The following is a 27,446-nucleotide window of genomic DNA, read 5'->3' as shown; positions in this document are numbered from 1 at the left end:
TCATCCTAAGGAAAAAGGAGAATGACAGAAAGGATATAAAAATAAAAATGAAAGATCTAACATTTATCGACTGCCTATAGGTACACTAGTGAAAATAGTTTCTGTACCTTATGTAGACTTTTTCATGTATTTTTTGCAACAATCTTGAAGAGTAGGTATTATCCTCATGTTGTAAGTAGGAAAACAGGTTCAGTGCCACAGTGACTGGCCCGTCTAGGACGAAAGAGAACTCACTTTCCTCCTTCATTGAGTCATTCATTCAGCAAACATTTACAGACTATCTAATCCCTGTAGTGGATGCTGGAGAACAGGACTTGCAAGACAGAAATGGCCCCTGCCCTCAGGGAGCTGGGGAGTTGATTTGTATTATTTATAAGTGAATTCATAAGGTGAAATATACATTAATAGAATTATGCATTAATAATTATGAATTATAATAAATAAACCAAGGGGAATGTTTTGATAGTGTCTGGGCCCCGGCCAGCTCCCTCGTTGGGCTAAAACCCCGGGGTCCTCGCGATTCCAGGGTGCAAGTGGCTGTTCAGGTACAAGGTAGAGCAAGTCTCCATCGTCACGACTCCACAAGCCTCTAGAGGGCGCTGTCACCCGAGGCTCCGCTCGAAGCGAGAAGAGGCCTGAGAGTGCTGTACGCAAGCGCAGAGTGAGTCTTGGGCGCTCGCAGCTGCCCACTGGTCCTCTGTCTGCGGCGGGGCGGGGCGGGGCCGGGCCGTGAGGATGGCGTGCGCAGGCGCAGAACCGGCTTCGGGTGCGTGAGGGGCGCTGGGGACCGGAAGTGGAAGCTTTGGCGGCGTTTAGTGAGGTGAGGGAGGCGGGACGGCTGCGCGAGGCCCTGGTGGCGGCGGTGGCGGCTGTAACGGTGGCGGCGGCGGCGGCGGCGGCCGGAGTTGTACCGGGTCGGGGGTAGATTGGGAAAGAACGAGGGGTAGAGGGAAATCCCGGGATGAGGGAATGTGTTGGAGGAGGCCGAGGGGCCCGGAGAAGCGGACAGAGATGGAACCTGAGCGTTCCTGAGAGAACCTGGGGGTCGGAGAGGCTGAAAGAAATAGAAAGAAGCTTCAAGAAGCTGAGGGACCGAGAGACGGAAAAGTTGAGAGAGGGAAGCTGAAAACTAGAGAGATCGAAGGCAAGAGGCTGATGGGTTCATAGGGACTACGAGATAAATGTGGTCGCACCGTGAACTTGGGAGATGGAGGGAAACGTAGAGTGGAAACTGGGGATCAGAAATAGTCCGAAGAGTAAACTGGAAGAAGAACGAGAGGCAGAATCGGAGGGAGACACCGACGGATAGGGAAAGGTGGAGATGGTGAGGTAGGGGGAAATTGACAACAGCTGACATGAAAGGGGTTGAGAGAAGAAGGGAAGAGCAGCTGACGGAAGGAGACTCAAGAGATCAGAACGGAGCGAGATGGATAGGAAATGGGAGATAAAGCCAGACAGATGAAGAGAGTAATCCTGAGGATGGAGAGATGGCGAGGCAGTGCAAATGGAGAAAAGGAGAGAAAGCAAATAGAACTGAGAAGACAGTGTCAAATTTAAAAATGGAGGGTTAAAGCCAGACAATGGAGAAATGAAGACAGGGCTAAATGAAGCCAGAATCCCTAGATTTTAATTTCTCATCTGCTACTTACTACTTAAACTCTGTGGCTCAGATAATGATAGTAGCACCTTCTTAGAGTTGTGAGGAAACCATCTGTGTGTGTGTATGATGTATATGTATGCATATAAATGTATATGAGTGACTTAGAATAGTACCTGATAGATATATGAGCAAGCCCTAAGTAAATGTTAGCTATTGTTGAAGCTTCAGACAATTGGGAGACAAAGTTTTAGATGGAGAAATGGAGAGAGACAAAGAGAGTCATGCTGGAGGAAGAGACAGGGATGGAGACAGAAACGGAGAGTCAAAAAAGGGTTCAAACAGAAAATGAAGTCAAATGGAGAATGGAAGAGGAGTGGAGTCAAAGGAAGAAAGACAGTTGCAGAGAAAATCAGACTGGAAAATAGACTCAGAATGGAAGAGAATCAGATAAATGGAAAGAGATGGGGCCAGGCAAGGAAAGTCAAGAGAGATGAGGGTGGTGAGCAAGATGGACCAAAAAAGACAAGAACCTGAGAACTGCAGATGGAGGGCCAGAGAGGAGAGAAATAGGGAAAACCTCTAAAAGCCAGAAGCCTAGGAAATATAGGCCAAGAGAGCAAGAGATGGTCAGAGACACAGGTACAGAGAAACGAGTAGATCCAGAAAATCTAAAGGGTGACCTAGGAAGAGAGACTCTGAGAGCCACGATGATGCTGTCATTCTGGCCACACGTGCCCGCTTAGGCAGTTAGCAGCCTGAGAGGACTGCACTCCTCCATTTCATTGTCCCTGTCCTTTTCTGAGAATCACTGGCTCAGGATCACAGCAGCCTTTCAAGACCTCTTCCTTTTCCTTCCCTCCTAGAACAGGAATTCCCTCTGAAGCTGCTGTGACAACCCCCAGCCCAGAAAGTGGTGTGCACTCCCCACAGGCTACTGCTTCCGTGGGAAGCCGCTCCGCCAGTTCACACATTCTTCAGTTGAAACCTTTACCTGACTCTGATTACTCCCAGAGTTGGCCCAGGTCCCTCTGAGACTACAGAGAACAAGAATCTCTGAACTCACTTGCATGATGGCCCTGAGAGCCTGAAGGCAGAGTAGGTGAAAGCATCACTAATACCAATATGAAGGTGAATTGTGGCCTTTTGAGCTTACTTTTTCCAGGTTCTGTGCCTGTGGTTCCTCTCACTGTTCTCCCTATGTTAGTCACTGAGGAGAGAAAGCACTGGACTTGAATAGTAGTTACTATTTAGCTTCTCTGTGTCAGGCTAGGTGATAAACACTGCAGTGTTTTGGGATGGAATTGTCCCCATTTTATAGATGAAGGAAGGCTCAAGGGAGTTTATTTGCCAATGGCCACGCATGTAGTAAATGCTAAGGCTGAGATTCAAACCCATATCTGCCTGACTCCAAAGTCTTAACCACGGAAGACTCAGAACACTTTTAAGGCCATAAACTTCTTTAAAAATCTAAGTGGTGGGCTTCCCTCCAGAAAATTGCACAGATGAAGGGATGTTCTTTATGAGTTAGAACATAAATGCAGCTAAGAATCAGAAGCCAAATCTTAAGCAAAAAGACACTTTCTTGTGTAGCTGTGAAGTGGAGGGTTGGAGGGAACTAAGCCTCAATCACTAAGTGATGTTGTCAATCTTCTCCCCCCCTTCTCTCTTCCACTTCTCTCCTTGTAGTCGCTCAGTGACCACCCTTGTGTGTGCCTCACTGTACCCACATGCAGGCTTCCCTGTAAGGTATCTAGGAAAGACTATTTGCTTCAAGAGCTACTGCAAACACTCTGGGTTTCTATCATCCTTGCTTAGTCACTAGATAAAATGAGAGCTTTTCTCTCCTACTAAACCAGAGTAGATTCCAGAGAAAGGCCCTGATTGGCCCTCCTCGGGTCATGTGTCCTCTTCTCAGATCAATCACTGGTTAAAGGGGAAGTAGGACACTGTGATTGGCCAGGCTGTTGTCACTTGCCCAACCAATAGGGGTTCTCTGGCTTAATGGCAGTGGGAACCATGTGGAATCCAAGAAGGGCTGCTCTGGGAAAGAAAGTGTTATCAGACAAAAAAAGAAAGTGCCAGGCAGGCAAAAACAAAACGTGTAATGCAACACTTGAAAAACTGCACTTAATTTGAAAGGGTTCCCAGGGGTCCTGAAGCTCAGTAGACCCCAGATTAGGATCCCTTGCCTTACTCTTTCCCTTGTACCGCACCTCTCTCCTGTTGTTGCCTCATGACCAGGTTCTGCTTTTGACTCTCCTCCAGGTCAAACATCCCCTCCTCCAGAGATCCTTCCCTGACTCCCAAGCATGGTCAGGGAAGGCTCCCACAGGCCCCCTGGCTTCCTTTATCACAGCCTCCATCACTGGGTTGTCAGAGTCTGCTCTGACATGGGACCAAGACCACCTGTGGGGGCTCAGTGTGGTGCTTACAGAACAGCAGGCTCTCAGTAAATGTTTCTGAAAATGAACGTGTCTTATGTTCCCTCCCGCAAGCCTTCAGGGCCCAGGATGAACTTGTGCCCATCCCAGAGATCACCCCAGGAGTCGTGAGGTGCCCTGTGTGTCACCAGCTTGACCTAGGCCACTTTGTCATCGCCTGTGGTGATCCTGGATCACCAATGAAAAGGAAGTTAGCTCTCTGAAGAGGAAGTGCTTTGTTATTGTAGGCCCTGGCCTCTCACTGCAGGCAGACAGCCATGGCAGAGAATTTTTGGTCCAGGTGATCAGAACTGACACCACTTTTGTGACTGTGCCGGGATTAGCCACAGCATGTCCCCTCCCAGAACAAGGGAGGGCAGGGGTCACCGGGACCAACACCGGGCTCCCAGTCAGGAGATGGCCCCGGAGAAATGGAACTGGAATTGTCCAGAGACACGTCGCCTCTTCGAGGATGCCTTCTTCCATGATGAGGGTTATATCCGCCAGGGTTCTGAGGAATGCCAGAAATTCTGGAGCTTCTTTGAACGCTTGCAGAGATTCCAGAATCTCAAGACCACCCGGAAGGAGGAAAAAGATGCTGGCCATCCCAAGCACAGAATCACTGCCCTGGCGGACCTACCTCGCACTTACGACCCGCGCTACCGCATCAACCTCTCTGTCCTTGGCCCTGACACTCGGGGCCCTCGGGAGCTGGGCAGGTGCCTGCCCCCGGAGAGAGTGTCCGAGTTCCGCCGAGCCCTGTTGCACTACCTTGACTTTGGCCAGAAGCAGGCTTTTGGGCGGCTGGCCAAACTGCAGCGTGAGCGTGCAGCGCTCCCCATCGCCCAGTATGGGAACCGCATCCTGCAGACGCTGAAGGAACACCAGGTGGTGGTGGTGGCAGGTGACACGGGCTGTGGCAAGTCCACTCAGGTGCCCCAGTACCTGCTGGCTGCTGGCTTCAGTCACGTGGCATGCACCCAGCCCCGGCGAATTGCCTGCATCTCGCTGGCCAAGCGCGTTGGCTTTGAGAGCCTCAGTCAATATGGCTCGCAGGTGAGTGGGACCTAACAGGCTTCTGGTTTTTCCCTTGTGATCTTGTGGAATAAGTTGCTGACGGTATCGATAAAGTTACAGAAACACTTAACCCTTTGAACCAGTGATGATTCTTCTAGAAATTTATCTATAGATTGGCCTGGATATGGTCCAAATGACAAAAGCACTAACATTACCCAGGGTAGCACTTTAAGAGTTAAGAAATTGGAAATGCCTAGATGTTTATCAATCTTTTTTCCCCAGCAGTCACAAAAAAGGAATGGGAATCCTTCTTACTAATGACTTCTAGGGTTCTAATCCTGGCTCCACCACTTAAGTGTTGCTGTTGAAGTTACAAAACTCAGTGGGGAGGGTATAGCTCAAGTGGTAGAGCGCGTGCTTAGCATACACCGTGTCCTGGGTTCAATCCCCAGCACCTCCTCTAAATATAAACAAATAAATCTAATTACCCCCCCCGAAAAAAAAATTTTAAAAATACGTAAATTGAAGTTATAACACTCAACACAAAAGAGGGCACATAAATATAGAGCTCTGAGAAATTTCATAAGTTGACTGCTTATGTAACTTGCACCCAGATTAAAAAAAAATCAAACTTACTAGCACCCCAGAAACCTTGTTTCCACTTCCGGGTACTGCCCTGAGGCCCCAGGAGGCATCACAATTCTTTGTGGTAAGCTATCGTTTGAGTGCCGGATTGATTATCACACCTGCGTTCATGAGAGACGATCACAGATGACTTTTGCCTCTCGTTCTTACTTTTTCTAAATGGAATCAAAAAGTACATTCACTGTTGCCAAGCATGGCCTCTGTTACTGTTACTCAGTATTAATTTTGTGAGACGACTCTGTGGTGTAAGCATGTGTGTGTGCACTGTTCATGCTGCTCTGTGGTATTCCGCTGTGAAAGCGCCACAAGTATTTGTCCCTTCTACTGTTGGTGGGAATTTGGGAGATTTCCAGTTTTAGGCTCTTGTGAATGGTACTGCTGCCAACATTCTATAGCATGCCTTTTGGTGTCTTTTTTTTTTTTTTTTTCTATTTTTAGTTTTATTTTTTTAAATTTTTTCTTATTTCATGCTCATATAATTGCATCTTTTTTGTTTTTTTGCATTTTTTAAAATTGAAGTATAGTTGATTTACAATGCTATGTTAGTTTCTGGTGTACAGCATAGTGATTCAGTTATACGTATATATATGTGTATATATATTTTTCATTATAGGTTATTACAAGCTATTGAATGTAGTTCCCTGTGCTATACAGTAGGACATTGTTGTTTATCTATTTTATATATAGTAATGTGTTTCTGCTAATCCCAAACTCCTAATTTATCCTTCCCACCTCCTTTCCCCTCTGGTAACTGTAACTTTGTTTTCTATGTCTGTGAGTCTGTTTCTGTCTTGTAAGTAAGTTCATTTGTGTCATTTTTTCAGATTCCACATGCAAGTAATATTATATGATATTTGTCTTTGTCTGACTGACTTCACTTAGTATGACAATCTCTAGGTCCATCCATGTTGCTGCAAATGGCATTATTTCATTCTTTTTTATGGCTGAGTAGTATTCCTATATATATATGTGTATATATGGCACATCTTCTTTATCCAGTCATCTGTTGATGGACATTTAAGTTGCTTCCATGTCTTGTCTATTGTAAATAGTGCTGCTGTGAACATTGGGGTGCTTGTGTCTTTTCAAATTAGAGTTTTCTCCTGATATATGCCCAGGAGTAGGATTGCTGGATTATATGGTAACTTTTAGTTTTTTAAGGAATCTCCATACTGTTTTCCATGGTGGCCGCATCAAATTACATTTGCAGCCTTTTGGTATATATTTTTGTTGGGTATATGTCTAAGTGGGATTGCTGGGTCATACCAATTCTTGTTATGGTTAATCTTTTTCATTTTAGGTTATCCAGTGGGTGTGTAGTGGTATCACATTTTAATTTGCATTGTGGGTGTCATTTTGTGTTTCCCTGATGACTAAGAATGTTTAACACATTTTCATGTATTTTTTGGTTATTTGGAGATCCTCTTTTGTGAAGTGTCTGTTCAAGTCTTTTTCCCATTTGTCTTTTGTAATTTTTTGTCTTTGTTCTTGACTTACAAGTCTTTACAGAAACTGAATATGAGTCCTTTGTAGAATTTGTGTATTGCAGATCTTGTCTTCTACTCTGTGAGTTCATTTTCTGAATGGAGTCTTTTGATGATGGTGCCCCATTTAAATATAATACAGTCTGTCATTTTCCTTGTATGGTTGGCACTCTGGGTGCTGTTTAAATAATTTTTGCCTACTTTAAGGTCATGAAGATGTTCTGTTTTTTCCTAACAACTTTTCCATTTAGAACTGTAATTCATCTGAAATCAGTATGTGTGTATATGATGTGAGGTAGGGGTTAAGGTACATTTCTTCTCACTTGGACTTTTTAGCGGGTTACCTTGGCTGAGTGACCTCAGTTTTCCCATCTGTGAGGTGGGCATAATAATAGTGCTTACACCGTGTGGTGACTGTGAGGATGAAATGAGTTAATATACATAAAGCAGTCAAAGCAGTTCCTGGAACACAGTAAAGACGTAAAGAAAGATTAATCATAACTATTCTAATTAAGTAGTATCATACGCCAGGCTCTGTGCCAAGCACTTCCTCTGCATTAGCACATGTAATTCTCACAGCATCTAAGAGGGAAAAATACATATCTGAGGCATAGAATTGCTTGCCCCAAGTCAACGGCACTAAGTGGCAGAGGTGGCATTTGAACCTAAGCCCGTTGGACTCCAGAGTTTGATGTGGGACATTTGCTCAGATTTTCAATCTGGGGTGGGTGAGGGGTGGTGGCCCAGGCCCAGGGTGCTCTCCTGACCACCCCCCACCCCCAACCCCAGGTCGGCTATCAGATTCGTTTTGAGAGCACACGGTCGGCGGCCACCAAGATCGTGTTCCTGACCGTGGGGCTGCTCCTGAGGCAAATCCAGTGGGAGCCCAGCCTGCCCCAGTACCAGGTCCTGATTGTGGATGAAGTCCACGAGCGACACCTCCACAACGACTTCCTCCTGGGTGTCCTGCGGCGCCTGCTGCCCACCCGGCCCGACCTCAAGGTCATCCTCATGTCGGCCACCATCAACATCTCGCTCTTCTCCAGCTACTTCGGCAGCGCCCCTGTGGTCCAGGTGCCGGGGAGGCTCTTCCCCATCACGGTCAGTGCCCCCTCACCCCCAGACTGCCCACCTGGTCTCTGGCCAACCTGGACATATCCCTTCTCTGCTGCTCTGTTTCCCATCTCTTCTTTTTCTCCTCCATCTCTTTAATTAAGGATGTTCTCCCCTTGCCTCTCTGTTTTTCAAAGCTGCTATTTTCTTTTTTTAATTAATTTAAAAAGAAATCAAAGTATAGTCAGTTTAGAATGTTGTGTCAATTTCTGGTATACAGCATAGTGATTTAGTTATATATATATATATAAATATATTTATATTTATATATATATATATATTTAGTTATATATATATATATATATATATTCCCTTTTCATATTCTTTTTTATTGTAGGCTATTACAAGGTATTGATTACAGTCTCCTGTGCTCTACAGTAGGACCTTGTTGTTTATCTATTTTGCATATAGTAGTTAGTATCTGCAAATACTGAACTCCCAATTAAAGCTACCATTTTGTGAGTATTTACCATGTGCTGGGTAGAGTGACAAGTGCCTGTTAGATGAGACCCCAAAATTTAAAGGCTCAAAAAATATAGAAATTAATTTTTCTTGTATTCCAGTCCTGCTGGTCCAGGCTGATGGGCAGCTCTGTTGCACATGGTCATTCAGGGACCCAGGCTCCTCCTTCCTCATTGCTCTACCACCTCGTCGGGCAGGGTTTCTCAGACTCAGCACTGTTGACATTTGGGGCTGGATAATTCTTGGTTGTGGGGGCTGCCCTGTGCATTACAGGGTGTTCAGCAGCCTCCGTGGCCTCTGCCCACTAGATGCCAGTAGCTTTCTCCTCCCTTAGCTGTGAGAAACAAAAATGTCTCTAGATGTTGCCAGATGTCCCATGGGGGTACAGAGCCACCTCTGATAAGAACCACTGTCCTGGGGGAGTTGTCCTGATTTGTGTGGTCAGAGGTTGAAGAGGGAAGGAGCCAGAGGCCAGGGAAAGCGGCTTGGCTTTAGGCTGGACATGACCTTGCATCACTAAGCCCCACGTAGCTGCAAGGGAGGCTGGCAAATATCAACTCTCTCTCTGTCTCTTTCTCTCTCTACGTGATGGGTGCTCAGGAAGAAAACAGACTTACTGGGGACCGCTGTGGGTCTCCCATACCTCTCAACACACATGATCTCACCCCATGCTCATAGCAGTCCTAGGGGTAGGCTCGTCTCCACCGTGTTTCATAAACCTGCCTGCCCACCTGAGACGCAGCTATTGCTTAAGAAGCTGAAATCAAGAAACAGACCTTTTAGATGAAAAAGAGGGAGTTTTTTGGTACTCATGAAAAATAATGTTTTTGGGTCCTCTTACAGTTTGCTTTGTCCAAGCTAGGCAAAGATCCTTTTTAGCTCTTCAGTTTCCCCAGCAACTTCTGCCCTGAACTTTCCCCGCATTTCTCGACCTATTTGCTATGGCCTGCGTGTGGGTTTTATCAGCCATGACATTGATGATCACAGCTGACATTTATCAAGTGTGTACTGCACGCTGCACAGTGAACAGCAAGAGCTTGCGTGAGTCCCTCACCACAGCCTTGGTGGTTCTGGGCGGGGAATTACTTCCCTTCCTTCTTTCACCCATAAAGGTAAAAATGAAGCTCAGGGGTGTGAAGTCCCTGGTTCATGGGACAGCTCAGGAGTGACAGAGCCAGGATTTCAGTCCGACTCACAGACAGACATGGCCCTGCGCTGGGTAGATTCTGTTTGTCCTTCTCCAGATCTCCTTTGCCCTTGCCCAACTTCCTGTCTTCCCTGGGGAGGCCCGTCTGTATGGATGGCACTAATGAAGCCCTGCCCCTCTGGCTCCGGCTGGCCAGTGGGGGAAGGAGAGTAAAGCCCCTTCCCTCCAGGTCTCTAGTGGGCTGTGACCCTTACCTGAAGTCACAGCTCCTTTCAAGATGTCCCTCCACACAGCTGCCTCCTTTATGGTTTTGATAATCCCTCCTTCCTCTTGTACCTTGGGGCCAATGATTGATAACAGTGCTGAAGTTCCTAACACCAGGAAATGCACTGTCCCTTGTGGTTTCGCAGTCTCAGTGCCCATCAATCTGTCTTCTAAGTAGCCATGAAAAAAAAAGTGAGGATGCTTTCAGAGAAGTGATTTCTAGGGTTTTAATACTGGCTCCGCCCCTTACAATTCTGTAGTCATTGTTGGAGTTACACTCCCAACACAAAAGGGTGCATGTGTCCCCAGGGAACAGTTCAATTGATTTTCACAAATTAAATGCCTGTTAGAGACCAGCACCCAGATTTAAAAAAACATCAAACGTTACCAGCACCCCAGAAACCCTCCAATTACCTCGACACTTCGTCCTGTTACTATATCCTCGTCCAGTTATCCTATGTCAGTGTGCCGTCTGCTGCCTGACTGATCTGTGTCTTCTCCGTCAGCCTGTGGCCTCCCAGCCACATGGCTCTGAGCTGGGATGACACGGTGTGCCCCTGGCTGGGGCTGTCTCCTCCCAGGTCGTGTACCAGCCACAAGAGGTCGAGCCGACAACGTCCAAGTCGGAGAAGCTGGACCCGCGGCCCTTCCTCAGGGTGCTGGAGGCCATTGACAATAAGTACCCTGCTGAGGAGCGGGGCGACCTCCTGGTCTTCCTCAGCGGCATGGCAGAGATCAGCGCTGTGCTCGAGGCCGCCCAGACCTACGCCAGCCACACTCAGCGCTGGGTGGTGCTACCGCTGCACAGCGCCCTCTCCGTGGCCGACCAGGACAAGGTATCACACTTGGCCAGGTGGAGTGGGGCGGGCGGGGGTCTAGCCGTGCAGGGCAGAGGGGGAAGAGGGGTTGGGAGTGGCTAGTGCAGGGCCGAGGTGACACCACCCCTCAGGGCTGTGGGTGGCAGAGGGGCTGCTCCCATCTTTGGGTGGGGGAGTATGTGTCAGGGTGAGCTTCCTGATGAGGCCAGAGGCATTGGAGCTGAGCCTTGGAGGACAAGGAGGACTCTGAGTAGGAGAAGAGGGAGGAGGGCAGTCTAGTTGGGGGAGCACCTGGAGCAAAGGCCTGGAGGTGGGAATCTGTGAGTTGGGTGTGGGGAAAAGATGGTGAGACCTGGAGTGGTAGATGGTAAGGCTGGAGTGAAAGGGAGCTGGGAGAGAGGCCTTCGTGTCACTGTCTTAGTTACTTATTGGCATGTAACGAATTACTCCAGAACCTAGCAGCATGTTGACTGTTCCGTTCAGTATCTCACACAGTTTCTGTGGATCAGGAATCTGGGAGGGGCTTAGCTGGGTGGTTTTGGCTCAGAGTCTCTCATGAGGTTGCAGTCAGATGACATATGGGGCTGCTGTCATCTGAAGGCTTGGCTGGGGCTGAAAGATTCTCTAGGGGGCTTTCTGAGTGTCCTCACAATAGGGTGGCTGGCTCTTCCCAAGAGACCAGAGCAGAAGCCACAACATTGTTTATGACCTAGCTTTGGAAATCACGAACCATCATTTCTGCAGTATCCCTTGGTTAACGCGGTCTGCCCTGTTCAGGGGGAGGGTACTGGGAGTGTGTGAATCCCAGGAGGCGAGACTCCCCCAGGCCATCCTAGGGCCTGACTCCCACAGTCCCCTTGGGAAGAATCCCTTCAGGTCACACTTGGTCGTTTAGTGATTGAAGAAAGAACCTTTGAGCACCTCCTTAGTGCCTCCCTTGGCACTAAGCGTATCCCAGCCAAAGTATGTGGAACACTTGCATGCTGACCAGAGTTCTGAGATCTGTACCCGCCTTGTCTCTCATCCTCATAGCTGCCCTATCTGCCAGGTCCATTGTTGTCCCCATTCAACAGATGCAGAAACTGAGGCATAAGCATTTGTGCAAAGTCATATAATTGGCAGAGCCAAACTAATTTGGTAATTTGGTACGAGAGCCCATGCTTTTAACCAGAGGTTGGCAGACTTGCCATAAAGAGTGCATGTTTTTAGGTATTGTGGGCCGTATGGTTTGTGTATAGCTGCTCTACTATTACAGCTAGAAAGCAGCTCTAGACTGACCATATGAGGCTGTGTTTCATCACAACTTGATTTAGAGGGGTGGGGATAGCATGCATGAGATCCTGGGTTCAGTCCCCAGTGCCTCCATTAAAAAATTTTTTTTAATTAAAAAAAAACAACCTTGGTTTACAAAAATAGGTGGCAGGGTGGGTTTGGCCCACAGGCTGTAGTTGCTGCCCACCACTCTTAACCACTATGCTCTTGGGTCCATGAGGAGGGTGTGTGCAAAGGGCCTGGGGTGAGAAAAAGTCAGGGCAGCTGGGGAACTACACTTGAATTGTCTGCATCCAGATTGTGAAGGGGAAGTCAGGAGAGATGGGACTGGAGAGTTGGGCGGAGTTAGACCACCAGGGGACTTGAAGACCCAATGTGGTGCTCGTATTTGTCCTGAGTGCTCTGGGGGGTCATAGAAGCGTTCTGAGAAAGGTGGGGGCGGTGCCAGTTGTGTTTCAGCAGATTCCTCTGCTGCATATGAAGGATGGATGGGAGGGGATGAGACCAGAGGCCAGAAGGCCAGAGAACAGGGAGGAAGCTGGGCAGGATCCAGGTGGAAAGCAGGGGCCTGGACCAGGGCAGAGGCTGTGGGTTTGGGGAGGAGGGAATGAAATCATGAAATGTTCAAGATGATCAGGTGTGGCTAGATGTATGAGGAGGGAGGGAAGACCTAGGGCAGCCCCAGTTTCCATCCCTGGTGACCCGGTAGATTTTGCGCCATCTGTGAGATGGGGACCTGAGGAGGAAAGGGTTCAGTGGAAGGAAGCTGAAGCTGTTTTATACATATGGGTGTGAGGTGCTCCAGGAGGTATTCAGGAGGCCGCGGGACACACGGGTCAGTAAGGGCTGAATTAGCCCCCAGTGCTGCCTCTTCACTTTCTCCCAGGTATTTGATGTGGCCCCCCCTGGAGTCCGGAAATGCATCCTCTCCACCAACATTGCTGAGACCTCAGTCACCATTGATGGGATCCGCTTTGTAGTAGATTCTGGTAAGGGCTGCCCCCTCAGCCACCCTGGGGACCTAGAGAGAAGTGTGAAGTCTGGAGATGTGCACATGTCCGGAGGGAACTCCACACTGAAGCAGGGAGTAGGTAGTGTTTAGGGCTGTTTGCCTGATACCTGGTAGGTGCTTAATAGTATTTGTTGAATGACTGAACCTCTGAATGGGTAAAGGCTTGAATAAATAAATAAAAGATGTGTCAGTGAGGAAACTGAAGAGTACATTAACAAAGTGGCACTGTGGGGCCCAGAATGACCTATTGGTTAGTGTTACTGGAATAAAGGAATAAGTGAGGGTGTCTGAATGAATGGCCGGGTCAAGGGCCAGGCGTGTGGAGGGCCCACGTGGCTCCTGCACACACGTTCCCTGCCCACCCAGGGAAGGTGAAGGAGATGAGCTACGACCCACAGGCCAAACTGCAGCGGCTGCAGGAGTTCTGGATCAGTCAGGCCAGTGCGGAGCAGCGGAAGGGCCGGGCAGGCCGCACAGGCCCTGGCGTCTGCTTCCGCCTGTATGCCGAATCGGACTATGATGCCTTTGCCCCATACCCTGTCCCGGAGATTCGGAGGGTCGCCCTGGATGCATTGGTGCTGCAGGTGAGACAGGGGCCAGGAGGGGACTGGATCCTGAGTGCCAGGGAGGAACCTGGGAGGCACTGAGACAGGACAAATCCCAGGGTTTCAGGGTCAACAGCTCAGGGCTGCCTGGCCACTGGGGGGAACCCATCCCTTCCAAACATCCGATCACGTGTTGAGGGGAGAACTGTTGTCCTGGATGCACGGGGTCATAGGCAGAACCTCATGACTCGGTGCTTTCAGCTGTGACAGGAAACCCATCAAGAAGTGGCTTTTAAGACCAGGGTTTCTCAATACGTTCTGTGTCACGGCTCATGTCTCAGTAGTTAGTTTTGCTTAGATTAGGCAGCTATGACAAATAGACCCACTCACAACGGCTGTGTTCTGCCAACACAGCAGAATGTTAGTCCTCAGGTTGGCGGACAGCTTCCTTTATTAGGGGACCGAGGCCTTTTCTGTTTTGCATCTCTGTCATCTCCCCAGGGCCTCTTCCTCATCGGCATCAGCCAGCGAGGGTGAAGGAGCGTGGGAGATGGGTTCGGGAGGGTTTGAGGGCCAGGTCCACAAGTGATGCGCTTCCCTTCTACTCACCCTGGTTGGGGCTCAGGCCAAGGGGTTTGGTTCTCATTCCAGATGAAGAGCATGAATGTAGGGGACCCCCGAACCTTCCCCTTCATCGAGCCCCCACCACCATCCAGCTTGGAAACGGCCATCCTCTACCTCCAGGACCAGGGGGCCCTGGACAGCTCAGAGGCCCTCACCCCCATCGGGTCCCTGCTGGCCCAGCTGCCTGTGGACGTCGTGATTGGTGAGGAGCCCCCGCTGGGAGTGAGTGTGGGACACCATTGTGAGTGACCCAGAGGCAAGCCTGTTCCTTCTCAAGGCCCTGTCCATTCATTCACACGTCCTCTGTGCCAGGCACTGTTCAAGCAGCAGGGATATGGCAGTAAACAAAAGAGACACCTCTCTCTGCACAGTCTGTTCCCAGCCCCACCCTGGTACCCATCTCTTGCGGTTGTAAGGATGTCAAAACTGCCTGCCTCTTCCTCTTGCTCTTTCCTGAGTCATTCCCTGCCCCTTCCGAGGATCTTGCTGACCGAGGCGTATTCATCTTGCCTGATTCCCCTGACATAAGACATTCTGTATCTACCAGCAATCCACGGCCCACAGAATATCCCCAGCTGGGTTCTACCACCCGGGGCACCATTTCCCAAGCGTGATGCTCAAGGGAACCTCCTGCCTATGTCAGTATCATTACAGTCCCCATCACTGCCGCCCGCTGGAGCTCCAGGACGGGCAGGAGGCTGGGTACCACCAACCTTGAGGGCCGCCCAGGGCTGTGAAGGTGGTTATTTTTGTTTGTTTTAGAGAGAAGGGGGCTAGTGCAAGGAGATCTGAGAGGAAAGAGAATGTTCTGTGGTCATTTGCTGTGTGTCAGTGGGAGACTTTTTGGCCCTTATTTAATCTTTACCTGATGAGAGGAGGGCCTCCGGGCACCCCTGTTGTGCAGATGAGGAAACTGAGGCTCAGAGGAAGGCTGTCACTCGCTTACCCAGGGTCGTGCAGCAGGTAGTTGGTAGGCACACCCCAGCCAGGCTGGCGCCGTCGGCCCCCAGACCCTGCGGGGCAGGAGACACAGTGGTGCAGTGCTGGGCAGCTCTGGGCCCAGCTGGCTCAGTCACCGGTCATGCTTTGTGCTGAGTGGAACTCTGAGGGCTTCACCAGTGAGAGTTCCCACCCCCAGCAGGTAGTGCTGCTGTTAGTCCATTTCACAGATGGGGAGATGGAGGCACAGAGAGGTGGAGGGACTTGCCCAAGATGACAGAGCCAAGGGGGTTCTGGGACAGCTTTGTTCTACTGCCCAGCTTTATCTTATGATAAGTGTGACAGAAACTTTCTGGAAAGGTCGGCAAGGGGAACAGTGAGGATGGGTCAGATGCGTGACGTGCAGGTGGAAACTGTCTTTCATCATGTTGGGGTGTGATTCTGGGTTTGATTCTGTCCCTTGGTGGGCAAGGTGGAGGGCGGGTCCGGGGGCGCCCCGAGGCCCTGAGGGCTCAGCGTGTGTCCGCCCACAGGGAAGATGCTGATCCTGGGCTCCCTGTTCCACCTGGCGGAGCCCGTGCTCACCATCGCGGCTGCCCTCAGCGTCCAGTCGCCCTTCACCCGCAGCGCCCAGAGCAACCCAGAGTGTGCGGCCACGCGGCGGCCCCTGGAGAGTGACCAGGGTGACCCCTTTACGCTCTTCAACGTCTTCAACGCTTGGGTGCAGGTGAGGTTGGTGGCAGGGTGCCCTGTTGGGCTGTCGTTCTGCAGAGGTCAGACCTCCCTGAGGCTATGGCTCCTCCTTGTGCCCCTCTGCCCACCCCAGGGAGGACCACTGAGCCCTCCACAGACCCGGCCTGCCTGGGGAGGACCCCATCTCCACCACTGATGCGACCAGCACAGGCAGAGGCCCCGGCTTGAGGGGGAGCCTGGGTTTCTAAAGCACTAAAACCAGTACCATCTGGAGAAAGTGCAGACACCTTAGGGTAGTGTCTGTATATGGAATATGTGTTCCTTGACCCTGCCTGGTTTGGTCCCGGGCAGTGCTGGGGACCTGGTGGTGACTAAAACTACCTGCCCCTGCTCTCCTGGGGCTCACAGTCCAGTGCAGGGAGACAGACCCGTCCCTGGACAGTGACCACCCAGCATGGGGTGTGATGGGGAGTCTAAGGGACTGGAAGATCCCAGCAGGGGGTGTCTGCCCCAGTGTGGTCTGGGAGGGCTTCCTGTAGGAGGGGGCAGTGGGGCTGAGACCTGAAAGGAGGAGGAAAGCAGGTGTCGCTGAGGGAACGCTGGCGGGTCTCCCACCTGCCTCACCTCCTCCCAGTGGCTCACACTGGGCTCGCCTGGGCGGTGGGTCAGCACCCCTGCCCCTTCTCCCAGCTGGCCAGGCCCTGACACTGGTGTCCGGACCCCCACCCAGGTGAAATCTGAACGGAACAGAAACTCACGCAAGTGGTGCCGCCGCCGGGGCATAGAGGAGCATCGGCTGTACGAGATGGCCAACCTGCGGCGCCAGTTCAAGGTGAGGCCCAGGCTGAGGGGTAGGAGCCAGCCTGCCCTGGCACATAGGGCCAGGAGCAAACCTGCGGACGGGGGTCAGGGGGAGGCGGAGTGAGAATATGTGTGAATACATTCCAGAACATGGTCTTTCTCCTCCTCCGACAATCATTGGAGTCCCAACCTACACCCGCCTCCCCCACCATCACACAACCAGGTATTGGGGATGGTGGGGGGTGGGGAGGGCAACAGGGTGGAAATCCAGGAGGGCTTCCTAGAGGGGTGGACAGGACAGGCAGTCACATGACTCATTCTCATGAAGAGCCTCGCCCTCTGGAGCCGGAGTGCTGAACTGGCTGCAGAGGCTGAGTGCTGGGACGCAGCACAGAATGATGGTTGGGGGCACCAGATCTGGAGCCTGAGATCTGAGCTCTGCCATTTGCTGGCAGTTCAACCCCGGGCAAGTTCCTGTGCCTCTTGGGGCCTCAGCCTCTCCCTCTAAAAAAAGGGGAAACTAAAAATTGCCCCTGCCTCTGGGCGATCTCGTGAGGGTTAAATGAGTTAATACACATAGAGCATTCAGAACAGGGCCTAACACACAGGTGGTCTCATACAAGTGTTTGCAGTTTTCATTGTTATTATTATGTGGTTCTATAGCTTGTTCCTGTCATTAATATTCCACGGGCGTTTTTCCATCTGAGCACAAAACGATCTGCTGCTGTGTACTTTTCCGCGGCCGTGTAGCATGCCACGGAATGAAAATAAAATAAAAGAATCCCTGGTGTAACTGTTCCCTGTGGCTGCAGGAGGGCAGATCGAGGCCCAGAGTGGGCGGTCGCCACCAAGACCTCCCATGCAATAACAGGGATCCCCACATTGGTGACCACTGATGTCCCAACCATTCTTGGCATCCCTCAATGTCTTTGACTTTCTAAAGGGCAGCGGCTCAACCATTGTTGGGCCCCAGACACTGAGAAACTAACCCAGTAGGGTCTCTGGGAGGCTGTTTACAAAGGCGTGGGCAGGAGGTCTCTAAGGTGCATCAGAATCCCCAGGAGAGTCTTGTTGTACCCAGATTCCCCGCCCACCCCCCCGACACGGACTCAGTCCTTCTGGGATGGGGCCCAGGTCTTGGCGTTTCTGACAATTTCCCAAATGATCCCAGCTGCTGCTGCCGCCAGCCAAAGCACCGCAGTCAGAACCAGGAGTGTAGAAAACCCTCAGGGCTGGTGCAGGCCTGGAAGGGCAGGTCAGAGCATAACTGGAGCCCGGAGCCGGCTGTGTGGAGAGTTCCTCAGGAAGGACCCTGGGTGATGATCGCCTGGCCTCCTCTCCTCCCTCCTGTCCCCAGCCCAGGCATTCCATTGACCGGGGACAAAGATAGCCTTTCACGGAACAGTCATGTGCCCAGCACTATGCAAAGGCGTGCTCTTGTACAGTCCTGTTCAGCCCCAACAGCCCCAACAGCCCCAGCAGGGAGGTCCTGGGAGGGCCCCCAATTTCTGTTTGAGGAGAAGTGCTGTTGTAGGGGTGAGATCACTCGCCAGCCTGCTACAGGCCCCAGACTGGAACATGCATCTCCATCTGGAGCCCACTTGACTGGCCCTGGGTCCCTCACTTGCGCCCCACCTGCCCCCAGGAGCTGTTGGAGGACCACGGGCTGCTGGCTGGGGCCCAGGACCCGAAGCCAGGGGACAGCTACAGTCGGCTGCAGCAGCGCCGGGAGCGCCAGGCGCTCTACCAGCTCAAACGCCAGCACGAGGAGGGCGCAGGGCGCAGGCGCAAGGTGCTGCGGCTCCAGGAGGAGCAGGATGGCTACTCCAGTGAGGAGGACCCAGATCGCACAACCTCCCAGGGGGCCGGCGACAACGTGGACATCCAGGTGGGGCGCTGTGGGGCTGTCTGGTGCCTGGAGCCAACGGGGATGGAGTTTGATAGAGGTGGGACATGGGCTGTCCTGGGGTCTGTGGGGATATGGTTCTGCCCTGACCTCAGGAGACAGTTTTCTACGGACAGGAGTCTGCAGAACCCTTTGGATTCACGTACCCTAGTCCAGGCCCCTGGGGTAGCGGGGAGGGCCCCTCAGGAACCCACCTTCCCCCGTGTTGCCACCAGGATGTGAAGTTTAAGCTGAGACACAACCTAGAGCAGCTGCAGGCAGCTGCCAGCTCAGCCCAGGCCCTGACCCGGGACCAGATGGCCCTGCTCAAGCTAGTGCTGGGCCAAGGCCTCTACCCACAACTCGCCGTCCCGGACCCCTTCAACAGCGGCCGCAAGGACTCGGACCAGGTGGGCCTCCTTCCCTCTCCCCATCCCCTTAGTGTTGTCCGTCACCCCTTCCCAGCGCCTGCTCTGTGCTGGACACAGTAGTGACCGAAACAGCCCTGGCCCTGCCTTCATGGGACTCCAGTCCAGTGGAAGGAACAGGCCTGTTCCCAGACAGATGACCCAGAGCGGTTGGGGCTGAGATGGGGACCTGGGGGCTGAGAGAACAGAGAGGGGGACCTGACCAGCCTGGGAGAGGATCAGGGAGGGCTTCCTGGAGGAGGGAACTTCTGAGGGGAGACATGGAAGTAGGAACCTGGCAGTGGGAAGAGCAGGTCCGAGGGCCTCCGTCACCCGGCCCCACCTTTGACTTCTCCAGATCTTCCACACCCAGGCCAAGCAGGGCACCGTGCTGCACCCCACCTGCGTCTTCGCCAACAACCCTGAGGTGTTGCACACCCAGGAGCCGGAGGTCAGGGGTGGCGAAGGAAGCCGAGGTACCGTGAGCCCAGGCGGGTAGGGAGAAGCCCTCCACTGGGATGCGAGGGGCAGGGACCGTGACCTTGGGGTGCACCTCGCCATCTGGGGTCACCCCCTTGCTCCTCCCCACACCCCTCCTTCGCTGGGGCTGCTGATGTGGTACCTGCGGGTCCCAGGAGCCAGACCTCACTGGGTGGCCTTAGCAAGTTCACCCCATACTCAGCCTCATGCTCCTCCTGGTGGTGCTGGGCCTCGAGCCCCATGGCTGTTCCCGAGGCCTGCGGTTTTAGCTGGTAGAGCAGTGCCTGCCAGGAGGCATGTCCCGGGAGCCCTGTGAACTTCAGGGTTTGGTCGTCCTGGGGGGGGCTCCCCCAGCCCCAGCATTTAGTCAGTTGGATTCCTTTCATCTAGTGGGATCTAGGCCTCCAGTGCTGCCTGGATGAGACCAGTCCCATCCTGGGCGCCCCTCCTGAGGTGCGCTGGGGTGGGAGTGTCCCCCCGGCCACCTGCAGGGCTGCTTGTGTGCTTTGTCCCTTGGTTGTAAAGAAAGTAATGTACTGTATTAAGATGGTAAATAGTAACCCCCAGAGGATGAGGTTTGTAATTTTAAACACCAAAGATAGAATTTGAAATTTTCTTGTCTAATCTTTAACTGCTATGAATTCCTAGTCGTTTTACTTTCTTCTTCTTATATTGTTTTTCTCCTTTTTGAATTTTGAAAATTCCAACATCTTCAAAGTAGAAAGCGTGACAAAGCCTCCGCACCCTCACTCAGCGGCATCTACCAACCGCTTTGCTTCTGTCCCATTGCTTTTTTTCCCTTTTTCCTGGAGCATGTTAAGGCAGGTCCCAGACATCATACCATTTGATAATAATAATGATAATCATATTCATAAGGACTGTTTTTTGCATCACTGTAATGCTATTATGTTCCCAACAAAATTGACAATACTTCTTAATATCACTGAACAGCCATAGTTGCATTCAGCCTGGCAAAGTATTTAAAAAATAAGCCCCAGACATTTTATCGTTACACACGAGTGTGTTCGTTGTGTGGATGTGTGATTATCCTAGAGGAACCGGCAGCCCGTTGGGGACGACGGGGTCGGGTGGGGGATTGGAGGTGGGATGCTGAGCTGACCTCTTGACCCTTTCAGATGACAAGGACAAGATGAGCAGCAAGCACCAGCTCCTCACCTTTGTCTCCCTTCTGGAGACCAACAAACCGTACCTGGTGAACTGTGTCCGCATCCCTGCTCTCCAGGTGGGTCTTTGCCCGGCCTCCCTGCCTCCCAGCTCCCCGTTCTGTGACTGTGTCCCCAGGGCAGGAGGCACAGGGTAGGTATGAAGGGGCCGCCTTCCCCACAGGCTGGCACAGCATCAGGTCGGCTGTTGTCTTCTGTTTTTTGTATTCATTCGTCACCTGCTGAGCGCCTGCTGTGCACCAAATTGTGGAAGGCACACGAGACAAGACCTGGTCCCTGGTGGTTCCTGTTCTCCCCCTGCTCTCTGGGGCTCACATCTGGCAGGGGAAGATGGACAGTAGCAATAAACACAGTACAGCACTAAATGATATGGTAGCAGGTGATAAGAGTTGGTGGAAGAATAAAGAGAATAGGATAAGGGAGTAGGGGGTTTGAGGGGGAGGGGAGGGGCAGGTTCTAGTATGAAATTAGTAGATCTGGGTGGGCCTCTTTGAGAAGGTGCAGCCAGGCAAAGACCCATGGGAGGGAGGGAGCCATAGGGATCTCTGGGGAAAGAGCATCCTGGGCAGAGTGGAAAACAAGTGCAAAGGCCCTGAGGCACCATATGCCTGGTGTGTGCAGGGAACAGCTGGAGCAGAGTCAGTGAAGGGGAGAGCAGCTGGAGAAGAGGTCAGGGAGGTGGGTGAGACTGGATTCCCCCTCCCCACCCATCACCACAGGGTTCTGAGCAGAGCTGGGACAGGGTCTGACATGGAGCTGAGGCCAGGAGGCCAGCAAGGAGGGTGACTGCAGTCGTAGGACAGGAGAGGATGGCGGGTGCACCCAGTGGAGGCTGAGGACGCGCTGAGTTTGCAGATATACTTGTTTATGTGTCTGCAGGCCACCCCGTGGTCCCAGGCCCAGCCATGGTTCTCGTGGTTCTCGCCGATAGGGGGACAGACGAGGCTGGGGTGGGGATGGAGAGGAGGGTGTGTCAGTTGCCTCAGCCACACAGTGAACAAGGGGCTGAGCCAGAACTCAGGGCCACGGGCTGCGCTGGCAGCCTCCCCCCATCAGATGAGTGTCCCCGTTACCTTGACCCCCTCGCTTCCGTCCCAGGGAACGCAGAAGGAGAAGAGAAACCCTTTGGGCTCCCAGAGCCTCCGGAGATGTTGCTGACACTGTGAGGCCCACTGACACCATGAAAGCTAACTCTGAGCTGCTCCATTATGTATTCATTCAAATGTATATTGAGTGGCCACATCGTGCCAGGCACAAAGGACTCTTCTTGGTGCCGGGGATGCAACTGTGATCAAAATGGACAAAATTCTCAGGGTTCGTGGGGCTTGTGTATGAGTGGGAGAGGCAGACAGTAAAGAGAAACACAAATAAATATAAAGGACCAGGCCAGGCACTCGTATTGGTGCCAGACTGGAACACAGCGGCCTGTGGGGAGGAGTGCTGGCGGTCAGCCAGGACTTCAGGAGAGAAATGCGTTTGCAAGCCGAGATGTGGCCTGATATTTCAGTCTCCCCAGCCCGGTACAGTTCTCTATGATAGAGAAATTTTAAACAGGCCCCAAAGTAGACAGGATAGCCCATTGAACTCTCATGTTCCATCACTCAGCCCCACGTACCATCCACCTGTGGCCAGTCCTGCCCCATCCACTCCCCCAACCCTGTCCTGGAGAATTTTCCCCAACATCTTGACAATTTTCAAAGAGAAAAGTTGAAAGAAGTGTGCAGCGACCTCTCGTACTCCCAGTCCCCAGTCCCACAGAGAACATTTGGTCTTTGCGTTATCACCTCTCCGCCCGTCAGTCTGTTTTAATAGGTGGGTTTTCTTTCTTAATTTCTGGGTACATTTTAAAGAAAGTTGCTGACATCAGTGTCCTTCACCCTTAAGTACTTCAGCCTGCTTCCCGTTAACTAGCACTCAACATTTGTTTGGATATCTTGAGGATAAAATTTATTGTGACACGTCCACATCAGGTCCACCGTCTGAGGAGTATTGACAGGGGCATGCACGTGTAGCCCCCACCCTCAGCAGAAGGTCAGCTCCATGGGGTGAGGACTTAGCCTATCTTGTTCACGCTTGTATCTCCAGCACCTGGAAGAGTATCTGGCACAGAGTAGGAGTGTGGTCAATATTTGCTGCAGAGCTGGCTGGGTGGGTGGGCGGATGCCTTGGAGAGACAAGTAGATGTCTGGATTAGGGGGTGGGGAGGTGAATGAGGGCGGCGGGCAGGAGCCCAGGCCGGTGGGGGCCTCTCTAAGATGGCTCCCTGCTCCTCACACCACCGCCCGTCTCTCTTCCAGTCCCTCCTGCTGTTCAGCCGGTCCCTGGACACCAATGGTGACTGCTCCCGCCTGGTGGCTGACGGCTGGCTGGAGCTTCAGGTGGCAGACAGTGAGAGTTCTGTCCGGCTCCTGGCAGCCTCCCTGCGGCTCCGGGCTCACTGGGAAAGTGCCCTGGACCGGCAGCTGGCCCACCAGGCCCGGCGGCGGCTGGAGGATGGAGATGAGGAGGAGGAGGCTCCGGTCCACCGCAAGGAGGTGGCGGCCCTGAGCAGGGAGCTGTTGCAGTTCATGGCATCCAAGGTACCTGCCACCTGGGTGCCTGCGCCCCATGGCCGGGGTGGGGGGGCTGTCCGCCACAAAGATTAAGGCTCTGGAGGGCCCAGTTTCCGGCTTATCAATGTGGGGGTTTTCAAACCAGAAAGGTTGATGACAAGCCCTAGGTCACACAGCTGGTCAGGGGTTTTGATCCTGGGATTGGAGCCAGGATTTGATCCCAGGAGCCTGGCTCCAGAGGCCACGCCATGAACCGCTGCAGCCCTCATTCACCGGATGTTTATTAACACCTGCTGTGCGTGGGGTGCAGGTTAACCCTCATTAGCAGTTAAGGGCTTGCAGGATGTGAGTGGGGCGCTGTAGGGTTCCTGTCTATTTGTGGGGGACAGACAGGAAGAATTGGATAGAGCAGATTTGAAACTAATCCCCTACCTCTTAAGTGGGGATTGAGAATTGATCCTGATTCTACTACATGTGGATGGGGTGGGAGAGAACAGTGCAATCCAGGATGGCTTCCTAGAGGAGTGGAAGAACCCAGTGAGCCAGGGAAAGGGGAACAACCTGATGTGCCAGGGAAGGAGGGGCAAGGTGGCTGGACTTGAAGGCCATACTTCAGGTCTGAATGTGTTCCCACAAGTGATAGGAAACAGAAAAGGGACCTGGGGAAGGCAGGTGAGATGGGGGATGGGGTACCAGAGCATGTTTTAGACAAGCCTGTGGTAGTGAGTATCTGAAACCATGTTGTGATTGGCTTAAGCAGTTGGCCCCCATAACTGAGAAGTCCAGGGGTGGACTTTAGGCACAGCTGGATCCAAGTGCTGTGATCATGTCTGTGTGAGTTTGTCTCCTCTATCTCCTGCATCTTTTCTCAGGTTTCCTACAGCCTCCGGCGGCTCACAGGGCTGGAAGTCCAGAACCTCTACGTGGGACCCCAGACCATCACGGCCACCCCTAGTCTCCCTAGCCTCTTTGGCAGCTCTCCCCCATGCCCCCACCCTACCAAAGGGGGCTACGCAGTCACTGCCTTCCTCACCTACAACTGCCTCACGGTAAGATTCCACCCCACCCCCAACCATATTCCAACTTCATCCAGGGATGCGGTTTCAGAGCGGGGTCTGCCAGCCCCGAGGGCTTCTGGGAAGGTCCCAGGCTGGTGGTGGGGGACAGGGCAGATTGCCAAGCCCTGACACAGCCTGGCTGTCACAGAGTGACGCGGACTTGTACAGCGACTGTCTCCGCACCTTCTGGACCTGCCCCCACTGTGGCCTGCACATGCCTCTGACACCTTTGGAGCGCATCGCCCATGAGAACACCTGCCCTGAGGCCCCGCGGGACGGTCCTCCAGGTGAGGCCAGGGCGGTGGGGGCTGGGGCACTGTGTCTGCCAGCTGTCCGTCCAGCCTGTGTTTGTTCCCTCGGCACCTGGGCATTCACTTGACACCTTGGCGACGCACGACCTCAACCCTCTGCCCTGGCTGGAGCCACCTCGTTCTCATGTCTTTGTGTCTGTCTGTCTCTGGTCTGTGTCGCTGCCTCTCTGGTCTGCATCTCTGTTTCTGTCTGTTTCTCTGTGTGTCTCTTAGTCTTTTCTCTGCCCCACAGCTGTCTCTGCCTTGGCCATGCCCATCCTGTTGTCACCCAGGGGACGCCGCAGGGGGCAGACCCCAATGCACTGCCTGCTGCATTGCGCCACATGCCACACCCTGGGGCTTGTTGGGAAGGTGGCAGGGGGGCAACGTAGTCCCACCCCAGGGCTCTCTCTGTTTCTTTCAGCCTCTGTGTCTCTTCTTTTGTCTTTCTTTCTACCTCTCTCAGCCCCTGGGACACAAAGTAAAGACTTGCCTCTGTAAGTGTATTAATCAAGGAAGGCTTCCTGGAGGAGGCAGATCCAGAGGCTCCAGCCCTACAAGTGCCCAGGATTTTGGGTCGGGGGTGGTGTGAGCACACCATGGAGCACCCCCCTCACAGCCTCCCTTCTCCTCTTCCTTAGGGGCTGAGGAAGCTGCCCCTGAGCCCCTCCAGAAGGCATCTGCCCTGCAAAGGCCCTACCACTGCGAGGCCTGCCAGAAGGACTTTCTATTCACACCCACAGAGGTGCTGCGGCACCGGAGGCAGCATGTGTGAGCCCAGCCAGTCCCCGACCAGGGCCAGGACTTCTGCCCAAGCCCCCAGCTGTGGCTCAGAACTGCGGTCTGGTCCCAGCCTCACAGGGAGGGAGCGTGAACACATGAATAGTCTTACGTACAGACTCGGGTCCTTTAGCCTGCTCCTGCCCAGCCAGAAAGTAGCAGCTGCCCCTTGTTGGTCCTCCCCACAGTCTAACTGTCATTCCTTCTGCTGCAGCAGGCCAGCTGAGGTGTTCTGGTGTGGGTGTGGGAAGTTAAGGCTGAGCAGGGACTTCAGGTTCCATGTACAGGATCTGGGAGACCCTGCATCAGCCCATCTATGTGTGTCACTTTGAGAACCGGGCAAGGTCGGGGGGTGCTCAGGGTTCACTTGGGCCCATAGGCTGCACTACCAGACCCACTTCTGGCATCGTCACCAGGGCCATTCCTGCTGTGAGGTCCATGGGCAGTTCTCAGCTGTCCCCTGTGGACTCCCCGGCCATGCCTCCCCTACAGATGTGATAAGGATAGGGGATGCCGAGAATGACTTGATGCCAAGAAATTCCATAATTCAGTTGAAATGGAAAAATGTCTTGAAAGACACGAACTGCCAAAGCTCACTCAAGAAGAAGTAGATTAACTGGACAATCCTGTGTCTCTATTAAGGAAACTTAACTGCTAGTTACAAACAGAGGACAGGCTTGGGTGGGTTCACTGGTGACCTCCAGCAGACGGGGAAGGAAACTGACACAGTCAACAACAGCTCATTTACAAGGTGGAAGAGGACACCTCTGGGCTGGTTTGATGAGCCAGCGTTGCCCTAATGCCAGAACCAGACTTGGACAAGACGTAGACACGAAAGTCCATCCTAAACATTTGGCAGCCCATGTTCAGCAATACATAACAAGAACGGTCCATCATGGCCAAATGAGATTTATTCTCGGTGTACAAAGTTGGTTTAATGTTTGAAAATCAATCAGTTTGGTTCACCATATTAAAAATAGGAAATGCACTTGACAGATTTTAACATCTTGTGGACTTGGGTAAACCCCTTGACCTCTCTGCTCCACTATTTTTTTTTTTTCCCTGACAAATGAACACAGCTAAACTGTGCTTTTCCCAGAGGTTTCATTTTGATATAGAAATCTTGGAAAGCATTTATATGTATATATATATATATATATATATTTTTTTTTTCCCTCGAGTATAAAAGCAATGCATGATTTTCTCAGGTGGGTATCGGAACCTAACTAGAAACCACTCCAGGTGTTTTAAACAGGAAGGGATTTAACATGGGGAATTGGGTGCTTACAAAACCAAGGGAGGCTAGAGTAGCGGGCTCTAGTGCAGGCCCTCAGGTACGATGCCCAGGACGACAGCACAGAACCCACGTGCCAGCGGGGTCCTCTGGTCTCAAAAGCACTCAGCCCTGGCTGTGACCCTGGGGTCACTTCTGCCATCCACATCTCTGGAGGGACTGTCATTGCTGTAATGGTTCTACACCCAGAATCCAGCTGCAAGGGTGTCTGGGAAATGCGGTTGCTGCCTCCAATTTCTGCTGCGAGGAGGTGGGTGGAGGTCAGCCAAGCCCACCCAGGGTCAGCAGCAGTGAAGACCATGGGAGGACATGGAGAAGAGGCAGGGAAGCAGATAAGGAGGAAGATGAAAATCTACCATCATTCACCATCCACGTGTAGACTGAGAATCCTGGTGACCATCCTCCCACGTGCCATTCTCTGCCTGTGTTTATACACATTTTGAAACCACTCAGGGTCCTGAATGACATTTTGTGTCCTCTCCATTTAATACTTCTCTGTGGCTAATCATGAGTATTTCTCCAGCTCATTGTAAGTTCTTGTAAAATTAGATTTTCTAGAACCTGTGAAATATCCTGTTGTTTAGTGTGCCATTCAAATCATTGTTAAAAAACCATTTCCTCTTCTGCCTTTTGCCTGTTTCTGGGTCTTTTCTAATAATA

At 52.1% G+C, this 27,446-nt stretch overlaps 1 protein-coding gene across 2 annotated transcripts; it reads left to right on the top strand.

Moving 5' to 3' along the window:
- Positions 1 to 723: 723 nt before the first annotated feature.
- DHX34 (DExH-box helicase 34) lies at positions 724 to 27,410 on the top strand. Of its 2 annotated transcripts, none has more exons than XM_010946868.3 (17): positions 724 to 820; positions 4,096 to 5,076; positions 7,956 to 8,267; positions 10,734 to 10,988; positions 13,129 to 13,231; positions 13,621 to 13,838; positions 14,451 to 14,625; positions 15,896 to 16,089; positions 16,786 to 16,887; positions 18,502 to 18,744; positions 18,978 to 19,151; positions 19,507 to 19,624; positions 20,765 to 20,871; positions 23,110 to 23,391; positions 24,237 to 24,413; positions 24,571 to 24,709; positions 25,354 to 27,410. In XM_010946868.3, the coding sequence occupies exons 2-17, from the start codon at positions 4,372 to 4,374 to the stop codon at positions 25,485 to 25,487; spliced, it is 3,438 nt and encodes a 1,145-aa protein (XP_010945170.1). In that variant the 5' UTR covers positions 724 to 820; positions 4,096 to 4,371; the 3' UTR covers positions 25,488 to 27,410. The 2 variants fall into 2 exon arrangements, with proteins under 2 accessions (XP_010945170.1, XP_045366583.1); XM_045510627.2 differs by lacking the exon at positions 724 to 820 and adding an exon at positions 847 to 921.
- Positions 27,411 to 27,446: the final 36 nt, after the last annotated feature.

This window comes from Camelus bactrianus, chromosome 9 (assembly GCF_048773025.1).
Source record: "Camelus bactrianus isolate YW-2024 breed Bactrian camel chromosome 9, ASM4877302v1, whole genome shotgun sequence".
NCBI lineage: Eukaryota > Metazoa > Chordata > Mammalia > Artiodactyla > Camelidae > Camelus > Camelus bactrianus.
Note: the sequence above shows the minus strand (reverse complement) of the source record. Positions and strands in the feature narration are given on the sequence as shown.